Here is a 21341-nt window from a genome sequence, read left to right on the forward strand (position 1 = left end):
CAGAATAAAAATTATACTGAGCCTGTCGTCTTCTCTAATGAGGATTTACTTCCCACACCGGAGGCATGCGCCGCCATCTCCTTCGGTTGTGGACGCTATGACGACGATGTTTTATCCACCGCGGCCTCGGGGTCTGAGGACTTCGCGACCGACACTAGCCCTCTTCCTCCTAGCAGACAGGAGAGGCGTGTTTCCCCCTCCTACAGTGAGCTGTTGGATGTGGTTTCTCGTGCGGTGGGTAAATTGGGGCTAGACTGGGAGGTTGACAAGGCCGAGGCCCAACCTTCTTCTGAGCTGGACGACCGTTTTCTAACTAGTCGGACACCTACACAGCCCCGGAGGCCTTTACCTTTTTTCCCGGACCTCCACCAGGAGGTTTCGAGGTCCTGGAAACAGCCGTTTTCGGCGCGGATCACTAATGCTGCGGCCGCGGATTTCGCCACCGTTTCTGATATGGCGAACCATGGCTACACTATGATGCCCCCGGTGGAAGAGACTCTCGCCGAACACCTTGCGCCTAGTTCGGCCGCGGCATGGAAGTCTCGCCCCCTTCTTCCTTCGAAGGCGTGTCGAGTCACGTCTAGTTTGGTGGGTAAATCCTACATGGCGGCTGGTCAAGCGGCTGCTTCACTCCACTCTATGGCGGTCCTTCAGGCCTACCAAGCGGAGTTATTGAAGGAATTGGATGAAGGTGAGGGCATCACACCGGAGGCAGTGAAAGAACTTCGCAGAGCTACGGATTTGGCGCTACGTGCTACCAAACATACCGCTCGTGCAGTGGGCCGTACTATGGCCGGTTTGATTTCGGTTGAGCGCCACCTCTGGCTTAATCTCACCGATATTAAGGAGAAGGATAAATCTTTCCTTATGGATGCCCCTGTCTCCAGGGATGGGTTGTTCGGTGAGGCTGTCACGTCAGTAGTGGAGAAGTTCAGGGCAGCGAAACAGCAATCAGCCGCTTTCCGCCAGCTGATTCCCCGCAGACCCAGGGAGGTTGAACGCCGGCAAGCGCCCGCGCGTTCTCGCTCAACCTCCTCTCACCGCCAGCGAGCAGCCTCTCGAGAGGAGCCCACACCTATGGCGCCTCCTCGTAAGGACTGGGGCCCTAGGGTTTTTCCTCCGGCGCACCAGCGTCAACGTAAAAGATTGAACCTGACCTCGACGGCAAAAGCCTCTCGTTCTCGGGTACCGAAAAGCAGCTCCAGATCTTTTTGCTGCTTGCCAGGGACTGTGCCCTCCGCTAGAGAGCGCTGTCGGACCACTTTCGCGCATCCTACACTCTCATTGCAGTCCCCATGCTCAAACATTGACTGTCTCGCCGCAAACAGCGCCTCGAGCAGCATTGGATCGAGCTGTAATGACAGACGCTCCCTCAGACACTCTGCGCAATCCTGCTTTCGGAGTTCGAGGGATGACTCAAGGACCCTACACAAACGGCCCGTTTATGACGGCTCGCGCAGCCGCCGCTTTTTCGCTAGCGGCAGAGCCCGATGTTCCATCTGTTGGCCTAATTCCTGCCGTGGACACGTTTCAGGATTATACTCAACGGAACGCAACGACTCTGGCGCATACGCTTCCCCGGTGCACGAACACCACAGTTTTTTCGTGTCCGGTCGTTTTAACGCGTATGACAGCGTTGCAGGGAGCGGAAGTTTTGAAACCGCTAATATTGTTTCGGGCCGCGTGGGAACGCTTGCCCGGCATTTCTCAATGGGTGTTACGCACGGTTTGTCACGGATACACCATTCAGTTTCGGAAAGGCCCGCCTCCTTTCCGCGGAATTCTTTCCACTACGGTGAAGTCTACGGAAATGGCGGTGCTGCGACAGGAAATGTCAGCTCTGCTGAGCAAAGGGGCTATAGAAGAAGTACACCCCTCTCAGATGGAGACAGGTTTTTACAGCCGTTATTTCGTGGTACCGAAAAAAAAAAAGACGGCGGATTACGGCCCATTCTGGATTTACGCCGTCTGAATCTTGCACTCAGGCCGAGCAAATTCAAGATGTTGACGGTGAAATCTATTCTGTCTCAGATCCGACCAAACGATTGGTTTATTACGATCGATCTGAAGGATGCGTATTTCCATATTCAGATCGTCAAGAGACACAGGAAGTTCCTCAGATTCACTTTAGAGGGCAAAGCGTATCAGTACCGCGTTCTTCCCTTTGGCTTGGCTTTAGCGCCCCGTACTTTCTCAAAATGCATGGACGCAGCTCTGGCCCCGTTGCGGCTCCAGGGCGTTCGTGTGTTGAATTATTTGGACGTTTGGCTGGTGCTAGCGCAATCGCGGACTCAAGCACACTCTCACCGAGATCTTGTGCTGAATCATTTAAACAGCCTGGGCTTACACACACATTTCAAGAAAAGTGTTTTAACTCCCTCTCAACGGATAACTTTTCTGGGAATAGATCTGGACTCTCGCGCGATGACAGCGAAGCTTTCTCTCCCGGGCGCTCAGTCGATTGCGTCATGCGTGCGGCACTTCAAAGCGGGTCGCACGGTGACCGTGAGATTGTGCCTCAGGCTCTTGGGTCTAATGGCAGCAGCATCCCCCGTGATTCGTCTGGGATTGCTTCAAATGCGCCCCTTTCAGTGGTGGACAAAAAGGCGGAATATTTCACCCCGTTGTCTTCCGCATCGCACGATTTCGGTGACACGGCGGTGTGTGATGTCGCTAAAATTTTGGATGTCAACCGAATTTCTCCTGTCAGGAGTTCGACTGGGAATATATGCTTTCCGAGAGACTGTCACGACGGACGCGTCTTTGACTGGTTGGGGAGCTGTGTGTCGAGGGCGACCAGCCCACGGAGTATGGACAGCGGCTCAGCGCGGCTGGCACATAAACAGACTGGAATTACTGGCAGTTTTTCTGGCTCTCCAGTATTTCACGGATCTGCTGATCGGCCGTCATGTGCTGCTCAGATCAGACAACACAGCGGTTGTGTCTTATCTGAACCATCAAGGAGGATTGCACTCTTGCCCCCTGTGCAGGCTGGCGAGGCATGTTCTTCTGTGGTCTCGGGAAAAATTTCTGTCGATCCGGGCCGTTCATGTCCCCGGACGATTGAATTTCGGAGCGGACTTGCTATCCAGACAGGCTCTGGAACAGGGAGAATGGCGATTACACCCCCAGACGGTGGATCTTTTATGGCGGATATTCGGCAAAGCGAAAGTGGATTTATTCGCGTCGAGCATGACTACGCATTGCCCGCAACGGTTCTCCCTACGCTCCCCATCGCCCCTGGGCGTGGATGCGTTAGCTCACAGCTGGCCCAGGACCAGTCTGTATGCTTTTCCTCCGATTCGTTTGATCCCAGCGGTATTATGCAGAATACGGCGGGACAGAGTGGAACAGCTGCTGCTGGTGGCTCCGCGATGGCACACGCAGCCGTGGTTTGCGGATCTGATCAGTCTGCTAGCGGGCTCTCCGTGGGAGATTCCCCTCAGACAGGATTTGTTATCACAAGCACAGGGGCTGATTTGGCACCCGAGGCCAGATCTGTGGAAACTGTGGGCGTGGCCATTGAGCGGAGTGCATTAGTATGTCCCGGTCTTTCTGTTGAAACCACTGAGACTATATTGAATTCTAGAGCAGCTTCTACGAGACGCTTATATGCTTTCAAGTGGAGACTGTTTACAGCCTGGTGTGGCAATCATAATGTGGATCCAGTTTACTGCCCAGTGGCTTCAGTGCTGGAGTTCCTCCAGGAGCGTTTTTCGGATGGCGTTACACCAGCCACTTTAAAGGTTTACGTGGCAGCCATTTCAGCTTACCACGAATACATAGGCGGTGCCTCTGTGGGGCGTCATCCACTAGTTTCTCGTTTCATACAGGGTGCGCGATGGCTGAGGCCTTTCCGCCCTGTGCGAGTTCCTTCATGGGATTTATCCATTGTGTTGCTAGGTTTATCAGGGCATCCGTTTGAGCCCTTGGAGACCGTATCGGATAAATTCCTGACACTGAAGACACTTCTTCTCATGGCTTTATCCTCCCTCAAGAGAGTTTTACAGGCTCTTTCTGTTTCACCCTCATGCATGGAATTTGCACCGGGCTCTGTGAAGGTGCTGCTGCGGCCCAGGCCTAACTATGTTCCTAAGGTCGCATCTAACCCCTTTCGCTTTCAGCAAGTGGTTCTGGAAGCTTTTTCACCTGCTGAGGCTGGGTCAGGAGATCTAAGTCTTTGCCCTGTGAGAGCTTTAAAGACTTATGTGGATCGTACAGCCCCTTGGCGTGAATCTGACCAGCTGTTTGTCTGTTTTGGACATAAAAGTAAGGGCCATGCGGTTACAAAGCAGCGCATGTCCCATTGGCTGGTGGAGGCAATTTCTTTGGCCTATGAGGCGCGCGGACTCGCTTCGCCCTTAGGAATTAAGGCTCATTCCACTCGAGCTGTAGCTTCTTCTCAAGCTTTTCTCAGTGGGTCTTCTATGGATGATATCTGTGCTGCGGCAGGATGGTCCTCACCGAGCACTTTTATCAAGTCCTACAGTCTGGATGTGAGGATGGCCCCTGGCTCCCGGGTTCTCTCCGCTTGAGCAGATGCTTCCTCGGATCTCAGTTATCAGGTACGTCAGGCGTTTTGGTATATCGTTCCCATACGTGGTGACGTCACCGCAGCATCGAAGTGACCTATGATAGGGAACATCTCGGTTACGTATGTAACCTTGGTTCCCTGAATAGGGAACGAGATGCTGCAGTTCTGGCCGTTCCGTACCTTGATAATTTCTTCATCTTCAGTCATGAAATCTGAGCGAAATGGCGCGCGGCACCCAGGTATATCATGCGTGCGCATGCGTAGGGTGGTGCTATGCGCCATTTGGCCAATAGGATTGGCGGGATGGTATAGGGCTTCAGACATTCGTCACACCGGAGGTGTTCCCATACGTGGTGACGTCACCGCAGCATCCCGTTCCCTATTCAGGGAACGTCTCGGTTACGTACGTAACCCTCGTTCCCTGATGGAGGGAACGGAGACGTTATGTCGACCGACAAATGGGGTCTCACTTGGGAGGCCAATCATCTCTGATTTTAAGAGAAAACGCCAATGAAATTGGCAAGTGGATTAACACACCTGAGCCACTCCCCGTGCCAGCGGGTATAAATAGGGCGACAGGTGCATCCACTCATTAGGTTTTACGCTGAGGAGCCGAGAACGTGTCCCGGCAACAGCGAATGGTTCAAGGTTGTGGCATGGGGACATAACGTCTCCGTTCCCTCCATCAGGGAACGAGGGTTATGTACGTAACCGAGACATTCCCTATCTGTCGGTCACTACGAGTTATGTCGACCGACAAATGGGGTCCTATGGAAAACGCCATAACCTGAACCTCGTCACAACCCTGAGGCGCTGCAATTGTTGACAAGCCTTGGCGTGCCACAAAAGCTACGCTTAAGGTCGTAACCTTCCCAAAGCCCCAGCGCAAATTCACTGACCTTGGTACCGAAGGGGCCAAAGGGTGAGTACATCGCTGCTGGAGAAGGCCATGCTGCTGTTCCGCCCACATAAGTAAATGGAAGGGATTTCAACCTTCGGAGAAAGATTGCTTTAAATCTTCCCTATTTGTTCTTTCAGCTGGCAAGACAATGGGGAAGCGAGCCTTTAGAAAAGGCCGCTACGGAGACCACATCCTACCCGTAGGGAGGTGACATGTGGATATACCGATATGGACTGACCCAGGGGGCAGTACTACATATGGAAAGGGTCTCTGAGGCAGGTCCTACCTTGGAGTAAGGATGGAACGGCTGCCAGAAGAGACTGACAGAGCGATCTGTCAAGGGAAGACACGGGTTTGCCAAGAGGGAAACCTTACCGTGGAAGAATACACATATGGGATTACCCGCAGGGAACCCAGCCATATGGACACCTAGCCCAGTACAGGGGCTGACCGGCTCCGGGCATGCTAACGCCAGTACTGGGCCTGGCGACAGACTGCTCCGCCAAGTCTGACGCCGAGGGTGCTGGAGGATGCTCGACCAGGGTACGCCAATCGGGGAACTCTACTGGGAGAAGAAGGCGCTCACATCCCCGTGTTAGGGGGAATGGCGCAGCAAGCGAGACACCCAGCCAGCCCTTCCCGCCAATTACCTGTTACCCAACACACGGGAGGAAACTGGCTCTACACGGAGGTTGTAAAACCTCGCAAAGGTGTTAGGTGTCGCCCAGCCCGCAGCTCGACAAATGTCTGCCAGAGAGGCGCCGTGCGCCAACGCATAAGAGGAGGCCACACTCCGTGTGGAGTGGGCCCTCACCCCCAGGGGGCACGGCTCGCCTTGGGAATGGTAAGCCAAGGCGATGGCGTCCACTATCCAGTGGGCCAACCTCTGCTTAGAGACAGCCTTCCCCTTCTGCTGACCTCCAAAGCAGACCAGGAGCTGCTCAGAGCTTCTGAAGCTCTGGGTGCGGTCCACGTATATGCGAAGCGCTCTTACGGGACACAGCAACGACAAGGCTGGATCTGCCTCCTCCAGGGGCAGCGCTTGCAGGTTCACCACCTGGTCTCGGAAGGGAGTGGTGGGAACCTTGGGCACGTATCCAGGCCGGGGTCTCAGGACAACGTGAGAGTAGGCCGGCCCGAACACAAGGCACTCTTCACTTACCGAAAATGCTTGGAGGTCCCCGACCCTCTTGATGGAAGTGAGCGCGATCAGGAGCGCTGTCTTGAGAGACAGGAACTTCAGCTCAACCGAATCCAGCGGCTCAAAGGGACCCCTCTGAAGTCCCGCCAGGACAATAGAGAGGTCCCAGGAGGGAATCAGGGGTGTCCTAGGAGGATGTAACCTTCTGGCACCCCTCAGGAACCTAACGATCAGGTCATGCCTCCCCAGGGACCGGCCGTCCACTGCATTGTGATGTGCTGCAATGGCAGCCACATACACCTTCAGGGTGGAGGGTGACAGCCCACGCTCCAGCCTACCTTGCAGGAAAGAAAGCACGACTCTGACCGGGCATCTCCGGGGGTCTTCTCGGTGAGAAGAACACCAATTCATGAACAGATTCCACTTCAGAGCATAGGCCTGCCTCGTAGAAGGGGCTCTAGCCTGAGTGATAGTGTCTACCACCGCTGGGGGCAGATCACTTAGGTCTGCCGCGTCCCGTCTAGAAGCCACACGTGGAGGTTCCAGAGATCTGGACGCGGGTGCCAAATGGTGCCAAGCCCCTGAGAGAGAAGGTCTCTCCTCAGGGGGATGCGCCAGGGAGGGGCTGTCACGAGGAGCATGAGTTCCGAAAACCAGGTCCGGGTGGGCCAGTAAGGCGCAACCAACAGGACCTGTTCCTCGTCCTCCCTGACCTTGCACAGTGTCTGTGCGAGCAGGCTCACTGGGGGAAACGCATACTTGCGTAAAGCCCGAGGCCAGCTGTGTGCCAGTGCATCTGTGCCCAGGGGGGCCTGGGACAGGGAATAGTACAGCTGGCAGTGGGAGGACTCGTGGGAAGCAAACAGGTCTACCTGGGCTTCCCCGAATCGACTCCAGATCAGCTGGACCGTCTGGGGATGGAGTCGCCATTCCCCGGGGAAAGTGAGCTGTCGTGAGAGCGCGTCGGCTGCACGATTGAGCTCCCCCGGGATGTGGACAGCGCGCAGCGACTTGAGCCACGTCTGACTCCAGAGGAGGAGATGACGGGCGAGTTGAGACATGCGACGTGATGGTAAACCGCCTTGTCGGTTGATGTACGAAACAGCCGCAGTGTTGTCCGTACGGACCAACACGTGCTTGTCCAGCACTAGCGGACGAAACCGTCGCAAAGCTAGATGCACTGCCAGCAACTCCAGGCAGTTGATGTGCCAAAGCAGTCGAGGTCCTGTCCACAGAAACTGAAGATTCTCCACCCGGCCCTCCTCCGGGGGAAGGAGTGGCGCTGTCTTCGCCATCTCCTGAAGAGCAGTTCTCCGCATCTCTGAGTTGCCCGTGTCAGGGCCGCTTGGTCGACTTCTTCGAGGACTTCGCAGCCGGGAGTGACACGGGGGGCGCCGCTCTCCTGCGCGGGGCTCGACGCGCCGGCCTCGAAGAACTCTCAGCACGGGGCGGAGCTGGCGTAGAGGACGCAGGGGGGCGCCCACGGCGACGAGCAGGCTGAGGCGCTACCCGCGACGGAACGGTGGCAGCCGGAGAGACACGTCAGGGCAGGATGTGCTGAATGGCCTCAGTCTGCTTCTGTACCGCCGAGAACTGCTGGGCAAAGTCCTCGACAGTGTCGCCGAACAGGCCTGCCTGGGAGATGGGGGCGTCGAGAAAGCGCGCTTTGTCCATGTCCCTCATCTCAGCCAGGTTCAGCCAGAGATGCCGCTCCTGGACCACCAGCGTGGACATCGCCTTCCCGAGGGACCGCGTCGTGACCTTCGTTGCCCGTAAGGCGAAGTCAGTCGCCGTGCACAGCTCCTGCATCAACCCCGGGTCGGTACCACCCTCGTGCATGGCTTTGAGTGCCTTGGCTTGGTGTACCTGCAGGATAGCCATGGCATGCAGGGCAGAGGCAGCTTGGCCCGCAGCACTGTAAGCCTTGGCAGCGAGTGCGGCCGTCAGCTTACAGGCCTTGGACGGGAGGCGCGGACGATTCCTCCAAGTGGCGGCGTTTTGTGGGCACAAGTGCACCGCAACCGCCCTCTCCACCTGGGGAAGCTCTACGTACCCCCTGGCTGCCCCGCCATCGAGGGTGGTGAGGATGGAAGAGGGAGAAGAGCGGCTTCTGGCCGTGAAAGGGGCCGTCCACGACTTCGTCACCTCTTCATGCACCTCCGGGAAGAAAGGCACCGGAGCAGAACGAGGTTGTGAGCCGCGTCCCGCGCCGAGAAACCAATCATCCAGCCGTGAGGGCTCGGGACTGGGCGGTGTAGTCACCTCCAGTCCGATACTCACGGCTGCCCGGGCAAGCATGGCCGACAACTCCAAGTCCGATTCGGCAGCAGTGACAACACCCGAGGGGGGCAGCCCCGCCGAACCTTCATCCTCAGAGGTCGAAAACCCATCCCCCGATGCAGCAATCGACATCTGGTCTTCGGGCGGCGCACCGAAAGACACGCTGGGACCGCTGTGAGACGGCCCAGCAGAATCAATCGGCAGCTGCACGGGACAGTCGCTGCGTGAGGAGTGAGAGGTCCGTGGGGCGTGGCCCGGCGGAGAAGCTCTCACTGTGATCCTCAGATCTCCCAGAGCGCCAGCCGGCGGCCCTCTGCTCGAGCCAGAGAGACCGGGACGGGTGGCGACAGAGGGGTCTGCTGCACTCCCCTTTAGGAGTGAGAGACGCGATCGCAGCGCTGCCATGTTCATACGCCCACAATGGACGCATGAATCATCCACGAGCGCAGCCTCAGCGTGTTGGACGCCCAGACACTGCAGACAACGCTCGTGACCGTCAACCGAAGACAGGAAACGACCGCATCCAGAAGGACACGGACGAAACGGCATCTTGAAAAAGACGCGAATCGTCCGTGATTTGCTCTTTTAGAACTGTCTCTTTTAGCCGAAGCGCCCAGGGGAATCGCCGACTCGCCGTCACACCGACCAGGAACAGTTTTAAAACAAAACAAAGATGATGGCTTTGTAGAGGTTTCTTCATCCACTACTCGGCTCCGAAGCAAAAATCTAATGAGTGGATGCACCTGTCGCCCTATTTATACCCGCTGGCACGGGGAGTGGCTCAGGTGTGTTAATCCACTTGCCAATTTCATTGGCGTTTTCTCTTAAAATCAGAGATGATTGGCCTCCCAAGTGAGACCCCATTTGTCGGTCGACATAACTCGTAGTGACCGACAGATAGGGAACCAAGGTTACATACGTAACCGAGATGTTCTTTGCGCGTTGAACACACATAGGCCACAACCGAAAAAAAAAAAAACTGCAACCGCGTTAATTGCGTTATTTTTTTTTAACGCGTTAAATATTTCAAATTAATCGAATGCGTTAACGTGCTAATTTTGACAGCACTAATATATATATATATATATATATATATATATATATATATATATATATATATATATATATATTTTTTTTTTTTTTTTCATTTAATTTTTCATTTAATGCAACAACATTTATCAGAGTAATATAAAGTTTAAACCTAAATCATCTGATGGGATCTGGCAAACTGGATCCAGTGTTTTTAGCATGGAGAGTCAATCAAACATTTTTATTGGCAGGATGTTAGGCAAAATCTTAACAGCAATTAGTTAAGAAATGTTGATTATTAAGTAAGTCATTGCCCAAGTTCATTTAAACTTTCAGAAAATGAAACAACTTTATATAAACCTAAAAATCTCATTTCAAACTGACATCGAATCAAGTCCTCTGGAACTCATGGTGGTACATCGTCTGATAGATCCATCACTACAGACAAACCACAGCTTTCTCAGATCAAAGGTCACAACTTTCCAGCAGGATTTGACTCTGATGCTAAAACAAACAAATGTTTCTATTAACTGAAAAGAGCATCAAACAGTACTCACCTGTTCCCACAACTTCACACCACACTGGCAGAATTTCTTTTTTTTTTTTTTTTTAGATCCTCACAATATTGCAGCTTGTCTTTAAACCAGATCTTACAAAATGTGCTTATTCCCCTCAATAACATCATGAAGTAAGAAAAAATATGAGTCATAATTAGAATAAAAGGGCATTAACATTGAAACTTTTTTACGAAGATTACCAAGATTACCAATGCTCATTTATGGACCATAAAGATTAGGAAATATGTCTAACCGCAAATTAAACCACACAGACAAAAACAAACAAAAGGACTACATACTGTACCACAAGTTCTCTTTTTCCTTATTTTTTGTTGATTAATGTTTAATTTTATTATATTTTCTAGCAAAATTTTCAGATTTAAAGATCAAGAGTTTACTTTTTAAAATAGTTTTATGAACTCAAAATATATTTATGCAAAAAAAGGCCATTATACAACAAAATACAGCTCACACACCCAATCAACTTTCCTTTGGGGGGAGTTGTAGCTCTCTTATTTAACACTTTTTTTAATACACTACAAATATATGTGGGATTATTAGCAGAAGTCATACTCGCGATGACGGTATACGCTTGGAAGAATATTTAATATCTTCCATTGCATTCGTTATTTGTAGTGCGCCAGCCACACAACAGCAATAAGATTTGTGCTTTTGATAGACCTATAAAATCAGTTTTATAGTGAAACACAAATTATGTGTCTTAAAATAATGTTTTTCAAGCTCTTTAATGATCAGATCGCTGTATTTATGTGAAATAAATCATTAATTTAAACTGTTTTTCATTTTAATCTCATAATCTTTTTTATTTCGACGTGGCCATCTTAATTCACAGTGTAACTGATGATTTGTTTTTTATGTATTAAACCCAACCTACTTTAGCTAAACACTAATAGAAACCACCAGACACTGCTGCTTCCCAAAACACCATAGGTTCATGAAACAATCTTCTGGGGACGTAGGTGGAAATGAACACATCGTGTTGTGAAGAATGATGAAAAGAACTACAAACTCATAACTGCTCCACCAATGCTTCAGAACACCTAAGAATTTCTGTCAGCCAATCAGAGTCAAGCATTTTAAGGCGTTTTCATACCTGGCTTTTTTGGAACATTTGTTTCGGAATCTGGCACATTGTCCATTGCAGTCAAGTTATCAAAAGGTCATTGGTAAAAAGGGCCATTGTTTATTGTCAGTAATGTAACAATATGAAGCACAGCTGACGAAGAAGTCACTTTCAAAACAAGAAGCTTTCTGTTGGTCACTGCAGCAAATCTGCCTGACCAACTTAAAGTCATTGTGAAATCTTCAGGGAAAACTTTCGCACCCACATTTAATCCTTGATTGTGTGGACTCCCATTGAAATGGCTGGATTTCATCTACTGAGCTAACTGTTTGTCACATCTAGTCTTCAATCAGCTGAAAAGAAACCGTATCACACCCTACCCTCACAAAGTGCTGAGATCTTCACATCTTCCATGAAGCAGCTTTAGAAGATGAACAAAGCTTTTACAGGTTTGGAATGAAATGGGGGTTAAGTGATTAATGACACAATTCACATTTTGGGGATGGAGTATCCCTTTAAACCAGTGGACAAACACAAAGAAATACACACAAACATACACAAAAAATAAAAATAAAAAAACACATCACACCCCACCCTCCCAAACTGCAGAGACGATCACATCTTCCACGAAGCTTTAAACACCTCTTACACAGCACTTAACCACCCCACACCCTTAAACCAATGTGCAAACACAAAGAAATACACACAAACATACAAGAAAAAAACAAACAAACAAACACACAAATATGTTCCTGAAAATAAAGAACATGGATTCTTGTAAATAAATATTGTGCCCCAAATCCCCATCCAGAATCAGCAAACAAAATGCAACTAAATAGGCTGTCACACAGCCACATTTCCAAACATTGTGGCCATCTCATCTTTTTGTGTAAAAACTAAAAACAACTTCATGCTTATTCTTGTTGTATGGAATTTAAGTAGACTACATGTTTCATGTGTTTGACCTGTAGATTGTTTGCGTTGTTCCAAAAACAAACTTTATGCATTTTACACTTTGTTTGGTTCACTTTTAAGAGTAAACATTTTAAGGCATGCCAAAATGTAAGTAAGTCACATGCGAGTAAAATTATCCTCTCATTGGTCAGAGTGCTCATTGTGTCCATCAATCAATATCTAGTGACAAATTGTATTTATGTGTTTAGGAGATGAAAAATGCTCAACGATATTTGTAATATACAATGCAAGGTTTATTAGCCAACTACATTAGGAAGCAAACAACTCTCTTATATGATTTCTGTATTTTTTCCACAGATTTTCACTTACTGTACATTCAATCAGACTGAGTAGATAGTATGCATATTTGGAATGTTGAATACATCCAAATGCTGCTTTTAAGCCACATATACTATATACTGTCAAATATATGGATATTATCACATTCAAATAATCAAAAGTGGCATCTACAAACTAGTTACGCTTAAGAGTTTCTCAGATCTAACTTCCCTATATTTTTTTTGCAACACATTTTAACCAAATAGTGTCAAGTTGCTTATAGTGGTGTGAATGTGAAGATGGTTACCCTCAAGTTCACATAAATGAACAGTAGAAGCGTAAACACAGCATTGTTCATCACAGTAACACATGACAACCACGTCAAATACTTTTTGTTTTCAGTTTGGCAAATATATGTGTAAAAAATAAATGCCAATAAATGTATGTTACATGATGTAAATTTTTATCCATAACTCTTAATTATTCAAATACAATTACCTAAATACACCTCTTCTAAGACAATATACAAAAAATATACATTTAAAGATAAAATATGTTGAATCTGTTTTCTTATTAATATGGTCATGTTGCTGGATGGATCATTCCTAAAAACTCATTAGGTTATGATTAAATGTAGTAAATTAATATGATTAAATAAAAGAATTGAATAATTAAATAATTAAAAACAAATAAACAAACAAAACTGTAAGGAAATAAAACAACACACAGTTTGCTATGGAGAATTCGTAGATTCTTTGGTTGGAACTTCAGTTTAGACTCAAAAGCACCAAATGAAAATCTTAGACTGATTTTGATATTCATTCATTCAGAAGTGCTTCTAATCCAGAATATGTGTTAATCTGAAATCAGTATTATGTATAAACTACAACATATCACATTCCAATTTCCATAGCAAATCCAAGGGATTTCAAATAATACCATTTGGATTAAACATTCCCCAAAAACACCAAAGAATGGAAATTTGGTGAATATTGATATAATACACAACAAAAGATTAAATACTAAAGGCACACCAAATTAGTAAAAAAATGTAAGATCTGCAAGTTTTTACTGTACCCCTTTTATCCATTTCACCTGTAAAGTTGTTTGTTGAGTCACCAATAATGAGGCTAAATATTATGATATACAGTATCTGAAATATATTTTTTTTTTTAGGAAAAAAAAACTAATAAAGGAATGGTAAAGTCTCTAGTTCCCTTTCAAGGGAACTTTAAACTGCGTCCTCTAGGGGGCGCTATGGGGAACACCTCGTCGTGACCCGCGTCTGAAGCATACATTGAAAAAACACCAACTTGTTGGCCGGGCGACAGCCTCTGACGTCACTACTGGCGTGACTATAAACAAGCACCGGGAACACACGTCATTCTCTTCTTCGTCTTCACTGACTGTTCTGTTTGATGGATGTATCAGAAAGCAGTGTTGTGCCTGAACGCGTTCATTGAAGGATAGTTCATGAACTCGTTCATATTTTGGGCGAACGTGAACTGAACGTGCTGTATTAATGCCTGATGAACATTACTGTCAACTCGTTCATTCTGGTGTCTGTGAATGGCACGCTCTCTCAGGTTAACTTCGTTCAATAGGGTGCCAGATTTCTATAGAGCCTTCCAGGTGAAAAACCGGCTAAAACACACCATAAACGGGTATTAATATGTAGCGGAAAAACACCCAATCTGGCAACACCAGCCACCAGTGTCTCTCCGCCGCATTCGTGACGCGTCATCAAAAAAAAAAAAAAAAAAAAAAAAGGCATCGAGGCCATTTTTAGCCACCTGTCACATAATTGAACACAGGATTATGGGATGTCAAAGGAAGGGAAACACAATATATCTATGAAACTTTAAAAATGTATTTTATTAAGGCATTTCAGGAGACAGTAATTGAAGTTAACATTGACTAGCATTGGCATGCCTTAGTGCCTTCATACATTGGAATGCAGTATTTTTAAGATGAAACAAATGTTTGCTATTTTGCTGGTGTATGCACAATTTACATGTTTGTCATTTATATATTATTGATAGAGGTTCTTCTGTTGGATGAATCACAGAACTGAAACTCATGTTCAACAGATGAAGGCAGATGAAACAGATAACTCGCAGTTCCTCGAGTGTTTCTGCAGAGACACTGCAGAGTAGATGTGTTTGTGAGAGACTGATGGAGAGTGATGGAGCTCCTCAAGACTGTGCTGCTCAATCGCTCTTCACTGATGAACGTGTTTGAAGAGTTAGTGACAGGACGTCCTGACAGAAGCCACTCCAGTTCAGGAGAGGGATTTCCATCAGTGTCACAGAAACACACAGTTACACCAGTTCTGCTACAGCTGGAAGAAACTGAGATCTGAGGAAAATCTAATAGAGAGAAAGATCGAGAATGGTCTGAGCAGCACACCTGGAAATGTTTATTGGCAACTTTTCTTGCAGTTTCCATTACTTACAGTCACTTGGTTGAAAGATTTCCTCTACTCCTTTATTACTCACACTGAATGTCCAGCATCACTGATGAGTTTTGGCTGCCGTGTTGGTTCTGAGCTGTACAGTGGTACCAGCCTCTGTGTGTCGGGTCGGTCCTATTGAAGGTAAGAGTGTCTCCAGTCTGCAGCTGCTTCAACTGTCCTTCACTCTCTCTGGACCAGGTGTAGTTCACTGCTGGATTTGCATCACTGCTGCAGATCAGAGTCACTGAACTGCCCTCCAACACAGAGCTGGAGGGAAGCACAGACACTGTTGTGTTTTTGGGTGAATCTGAAGAGAAAAAAATAGGGCCTCACAATAAAATTCTAAATAACACAATTCACAAGTCACAACTAAAAAGCATGACTTACACTGAACATGTAGAGTGATGCTGTCCTGTTCTGTTTTGTTCTTGTCCTGTAGCTGGTAGGTTATAGTGCAGGTGAAAGTGACTCCGTGCTCACGGTGAGTAGCAGTGAAGTTCAGATCAGAGATGAGCTCCTGTAGTCTGCTGCTCTCACTGAGGAGGATTCTGGGAGTGGAGCTCCATGTGAGAGTTGGTGGAGGAGAGGAGCAGAGAGTCTCAGCAGAGCAGTGCAGACTCACAGAGCTCCCCTCCAACACCTCCAACACCTCCTCCTGACCCTGCACCTCCTTCTGCTCCACATACAGCTGCACTCTGGGTTTGGGAGGAGACTCTGAAATACACACAAATTCAGTTCTTATATTTGATTCAAAAGAAATTTCTAGTCTCATAAAACTCACGTTTCCATTGAATCGTTCTACAAGTGTTTATAAATAATATTTCCAGTCAAAAATGTACTCACCAATCACATCTATTGAAACACTGGCTTGTTTATAGGTATGTTTCAGTCCACCTTCACCCTCAATCCTGAAGAAATACTGACCTCTGTGATTTGATCTGAGGTCATAGAATTTTAATTTCCCAGTTATATTTCCTCTAATGAAGAAGTTTCAGCTTGATGTGCTTGAGTTAAACACTACGTTTGTGTTTAGATAAGTCCTATCTTTGTACCACATTCCTGTAGCTCTCTCGGTGAGGTCTTTGTCAAATTGTTCTTTAATCTCACATCTGCACTTTATGATCACACAAGATCCACTGAGAGCTTTAATCTTCTCTGGCAGATAGATGTTGAAATCTCTACAGCAAACACCTACAACACACACGTGTTTATTTTTAAGTGGGTATACAGTATCATTTTAAAGGGAGAACGAGATGAAAATTAAAAATGAAAAGTTCTCATTTAGTTTAATGCAGCAGACTGAATGTAGTTTAGCACTTGTTAAACTAGTTGATGTACATTCTCAGTCATACTGAACACTAGGTGTGAAGAAAGGAAGGAAAATCCTACCTTCTAACAGAAAACAGAAAATAATTATTTTCTCTGCCGTGTCCATCTCTTCAGTAACAGACAATCCTGTCTGAAACACTCTTGTACACGTTAGTATTTACATGCATAAAATGATTTGTATTTATTGATCTCAAGTCCTGAGCTGCTGCTGATTTGAAACCATGTGAAAGTGTGTCGTGTGAACAGTCTGTAACTTCATATACTGACTGAATTTCCTGTGTCAGTATCAACACACATGCTGAACCTTTAAACACACACGTGCTTCAACAATCACTTATTTTAATATATTTAATTTAATTTAATTTCTTCAACTCTTGATTCTCCTGTGGACTGATTTAAATGGACAGAATTGAGTCAGTGATAGGAAGCTCTAGTATAAATTTTTCAGTAGTTTGTGAGCTTGTTTTTGTGTGTAAAAAGTGCTTATTTACAACTCTAGGCTTTCTGTGTTGTGTTGTAAATAAATCATGTCAGTCAGCTCACTTCATCAGTTTTTGTTTCTCATAGCACATCTATTCAGTGGAAGTTTCCTGTTTTCAGTTTTGAAAAGTGTGTGTTTATGTTCAAGTGTAGCTTTATATGAGTTTTACAGGAAGAGAAATTAATAGACCGTACTAGAATATACATTTATAACTCTTTAAGATGTATTAACAATTAAAAATGTCTGAATGTCATTACATTAGATATAACAAGACAAAGCAAGTGGCATCTGCAAACAAATTATGTAAGACCTTTTCTTAAAACTGACTTCTCTATTCTATAAATTATTTTTGCTTATTTTGCAACCTAGGTCAGTCATTTTAGTGGATACTGGTTTAAGTGGAGTTTCCTCCGACTCAAACTAATATTCTAACAGTGTTAACAGTGTTGTTCATCACATTAGCGCTGTGTCTACCAGAAAGTGTCAAAAAACTTTCTGTTTAAACTTCATGTCCCCAGTGTTTTAGCTTCGGGGTTCTTATGAAGAAGAAAATAACGGAAGTCACAGTATGATCTATAATAAACCTCAAAAGATGATAAAGACTTACAAAAACTTATAATTCTACTGTTGTCCTGTGTTGTTGTTTTTTATCTACAAAAAAGAAAAAAAAAGAAAAAAAAAGATTTTGGAAGATCATATTCGGCTGTAAGGTCTATAAAATCAATCAATTGTTTTTTTGCCTTACCATGGAGTTTCACTAGTCTCTGAGCATAAAGAGGACACTGTTCACTTTGCCAAGTGTGTTAAAAACCGATTGTTAAGAATATGTTGGTAAACATAAGAAAATGCTAAATTACCGCTTTATACACTCTGCTAAAAAGACATGACTGTTTTTTAACGATACAAACAGATACACTGTGATTATATAAAAGTGGCATAACTGTAGAGGTAAAGAAATAACAAACCAAATGAAGTAAAGAACCGAAGAACACAATTACATCTTTTGAAAGTCATTTATGATTATCATCTGTTATATCTTAATGGTGTAAAACAAGCAGTATGTGAACTTGTTATATACCTCATACTGAACCTGGATGTTCAGAGAATTTTAAAAGACAATGAAAAAAAAATAATAATATGTATTTGTTATCAGTCCTTAAAACAGCACAAAAGTTATTAGATTAATAACCAAAATGTATTTCACACACACACACATATATTGTTTTTTCATTAGATCGTAACATTTTATTACAAGTTTTTAAATGTATTAAATGACTTATTTAAACTGATTTGAAGAAGAAGAATTTGTATTTTATATAGAGTCTTTACATAGAGCTAAACAAAACATATGCACACCCACATACACAATACAAACACATAAGGTCACATACAGCCACATTATTTAAAATACACAGTAAAAATAAAATGTTTTAGCTGAGTCTAGAATGTAGAAAAAGATGATATCTACAGCTGACAGAGGAAGACAGAGGAGGAGATCGGATATTTGTTGTATTGTATTTGTATTTGTTGTTTATTGTGTGTCACCTCTCTTAATGTTCAAAGTCTCATATTCAGATACTGGAGCAGAGAGCTGAAGAGAAGCATATGTGTCTACTGCCTCATTCTGAGCCTGAAAACAAAAACAGTTCATATGATCTTCATATTAACTAATGCTTGACAACCAGTTTCAAATACCTTTTTATATATTTTACATATGGTCAGAGCCAGTCTGCAGATTTTGGGGAAAATCACAGTGGGTGATAGGAACAGACTCCAATAATTTAGCTTCTAACTATGATTAAATTGTAGAACACAGCATGATGCATCCTATAACAGAATTAACATCACTCACCTCCAGCTCTCATTACAATCAGTACACTCCATACTGACCATATTTACCCAACATAACATACATATACACTTTTTGTGTTTTGCAGCTCAAGAGTCACTACAGCAATTACTGCACTCATGAATTTGTACATTTATTTTTCATTTGTCATGCGTTTCCTATCAACAAGGAGCATGTTCGATTTGTCGTGCACTTACCGTGCAAATGTAATGGTGCACAACAACATGACCACCAAAACCACAACAGCAACTCCAATGACCACAGAGAAAAGATTCAAACTTAAAGAATAAATGACTGTTTGGGAAACTATTAAGCAAGTGTTAGAGAGCTGTAGCAATCTTAAAAAACAAACACACAAACACATAACCATAGTGAATGGGACATGAGAATGATCTAAAAAGTGGGGGATCAGCATTAACATTGATCACAATGACAGTAATTAAGCTATTATTTACAGTTTACTTAGTTATATATTCTTATTGACAGATTTATCTTCTACTGGATGAATCACAGAACTGAAACTCATGTTCAACAGATGAAGGCAGCTGAAACAGCTTACTCGCAGTTCCTCGAGTGTTTCTGCAGAGACACTGCAGAGTGGATGTGTTTGTGAGAGACTGATGAAGAGTGATGAAGCTCCTCAAGACTGTGCTGCTCAATCGCTCTTCACTGATGAACGTGTTTGAAGAGTTAGTGACAGGACGTCCATACAGATGCCACTTCAATCTGGATGTCTGTATGTCTAAGTGATGCCTGCAGAATATCACAGGTTTCATAGACAATTGGACAAGCTTTTGGGGCAGACTTGACCTGTTGATAAGCGATGATCTTCGTCTCACCTGGAGTGGTGCCACTCTTCTCTCTAGAAATATGGCACAGTCTTAGAGTTTGTACTTGAATAGCTGGGGCCCAGGTCAGGAAGCAGACAGACTGGCTAAACTGACCATTTGCTAGCCGCCATACATCACAGAAGTCAGTTAATTCTCAGCACATAGAGAATCTTTCACATAGATATTGCCATCCAGATGGTGGATCGGCACCTAGAAAGGACCTCTACATCCCTGAAAGACAGCGGAGACCAGGACAACTAGAGTCCCAGATAAAGATCCCATGTAAAGACCTTGTCTCAGACGACCACCGGGACAAGACCACAAGAAACAGACGACTTTGCTTCAGCCTGGAATTGAACTGCTGGTTTCGTCTGGTCAGAGGAGAAATGTTATTGTGTTCACATGTAATTTTAGTTTATGAAATTATTCTAATAGTCACATTGACTGCAGTTAATCTTGACCAAAGTCTACAAGTCTGAAAACACCAGGATAAATTACATAAGGGTCATTTGGATTTTTGAGGAGAGACCACGTCAATGACACTGGAACACAACCGGATTTGTTAGAATAGAACAACATTTGATAATAGAAAAACATTTGATATTTGAAAAGCTGAAGCGAAAAAAAAACAACAACAACAAAAATCTTAAAACTGTCAGTAAAGTTATCCAAATAAAGCTCTTAGCAATGCATATTTCTCATCAAAAATTATACTTTTAAAATAATTCTTATATATTAATAGTGGGAAATTTACTAAATATCTTCTTGGAACATGATTTTTTTGGCATGAAAGAAATATCAATAATTATATCCATACAATGTGTCGTTGGCTATTGCTACAAATATACCTGTGCTACTTTTGACTGTTTTTGTGGTCCAGTTACACAAATGAGATTGTGTTCTATCACTTGTGTCTTATTTATTTAAATTATTTTTAATTTATTCAAATTATTTATTCATAAATGCATAAGCTCAAAACATAATAAAGCTTTCAAATAAATAATTGTTCTACCTTTCTAGCTAGAAATTATATTTTACCCAAGTTTAAACTGTTTCTGTGACTGGCCAAATAGAGCCTGAAATGAATGAGGTGTTGTTAAATTATGTATCACCACAAGGCTGTGCTGTTCTCCTAATAATTTCATCCAGCTGGCATTGCTGCATTCACATTGATATATATATATATATATATATATATATATATATATATATATATATATATATATATATATATATATATGATTGAGCCTTTGCATTAACTAGCAACTCTTCCAGCTTCAGCTTGTGTGTGACTGCAGTGCATCTCTAACATGGAAATGTGATTGATTGTCTGGAAACCATCTCTGTCATCTCCAGCTGCATCACTCATCCAATCACGAAGCACAATATCTCTATATCCAATGTGACTGCAGAGCAACGTTCATCACAGACCTGATCAACTGAATTGTAGCTGAAAACAAGCATTAAGGTTCAGATGTTTGAAGCATCTAGGATAGGCAATCATCCCTTGCTAACATGTGTCAGTGGGATTTAATGGAGAGACTCAGAATCTTAAAAAATAAATAAATAGAGGACTTTATATAAGAATTCAAGCTGTAATAGTTCGTTGTTGTAAATGTAAATGTCGATTCTTAACAA

The 21341-nt window shown here is 44.8% G+C and overlaps 1 protein-coding gene across 1 annotated transcript in view; it reads right to left on the reverse strand.

The window, feature by feature from the left end:
• Window positions 1–21341, reverse strand: part of LOC113062238 (Schwann cell myelin protein-like) — a 45649-nt gene that overhangs the window by 12687 nt on the left and 11621 nt on the right. The window contains exons 7-8 of the mRNA XM_026231951.1: window positions 15258–15431; window positions 14841–15128 (exon numbers count right to left, since the gene is read on the reverse strand). Of these exons, the coding sequence (XP_026087736.1) occupies window positions 14841–15128; window positions 15258–15431 (462 nt within the window). The remainder of the gene's footprint in view (window positions 1–14840; window positions 15129–15257; window positions 15432–21341) is intronic.

This window comes from Carassius auratus, chromosome 4 (genome assembly GCF_003368295.1).
Source record: "Carassius auratus strain Wakin chromosome 4, ASM336829v1, whole genome shotgun sequence".
In the NCBI taxonomy this organism is placed as follows: domain Eukaryota; kingdom Metazoa; phylum Chordata; class Actinopteri; order Cypriniformes; family Cyprinidae; genus Carassius; species Carassius auratus.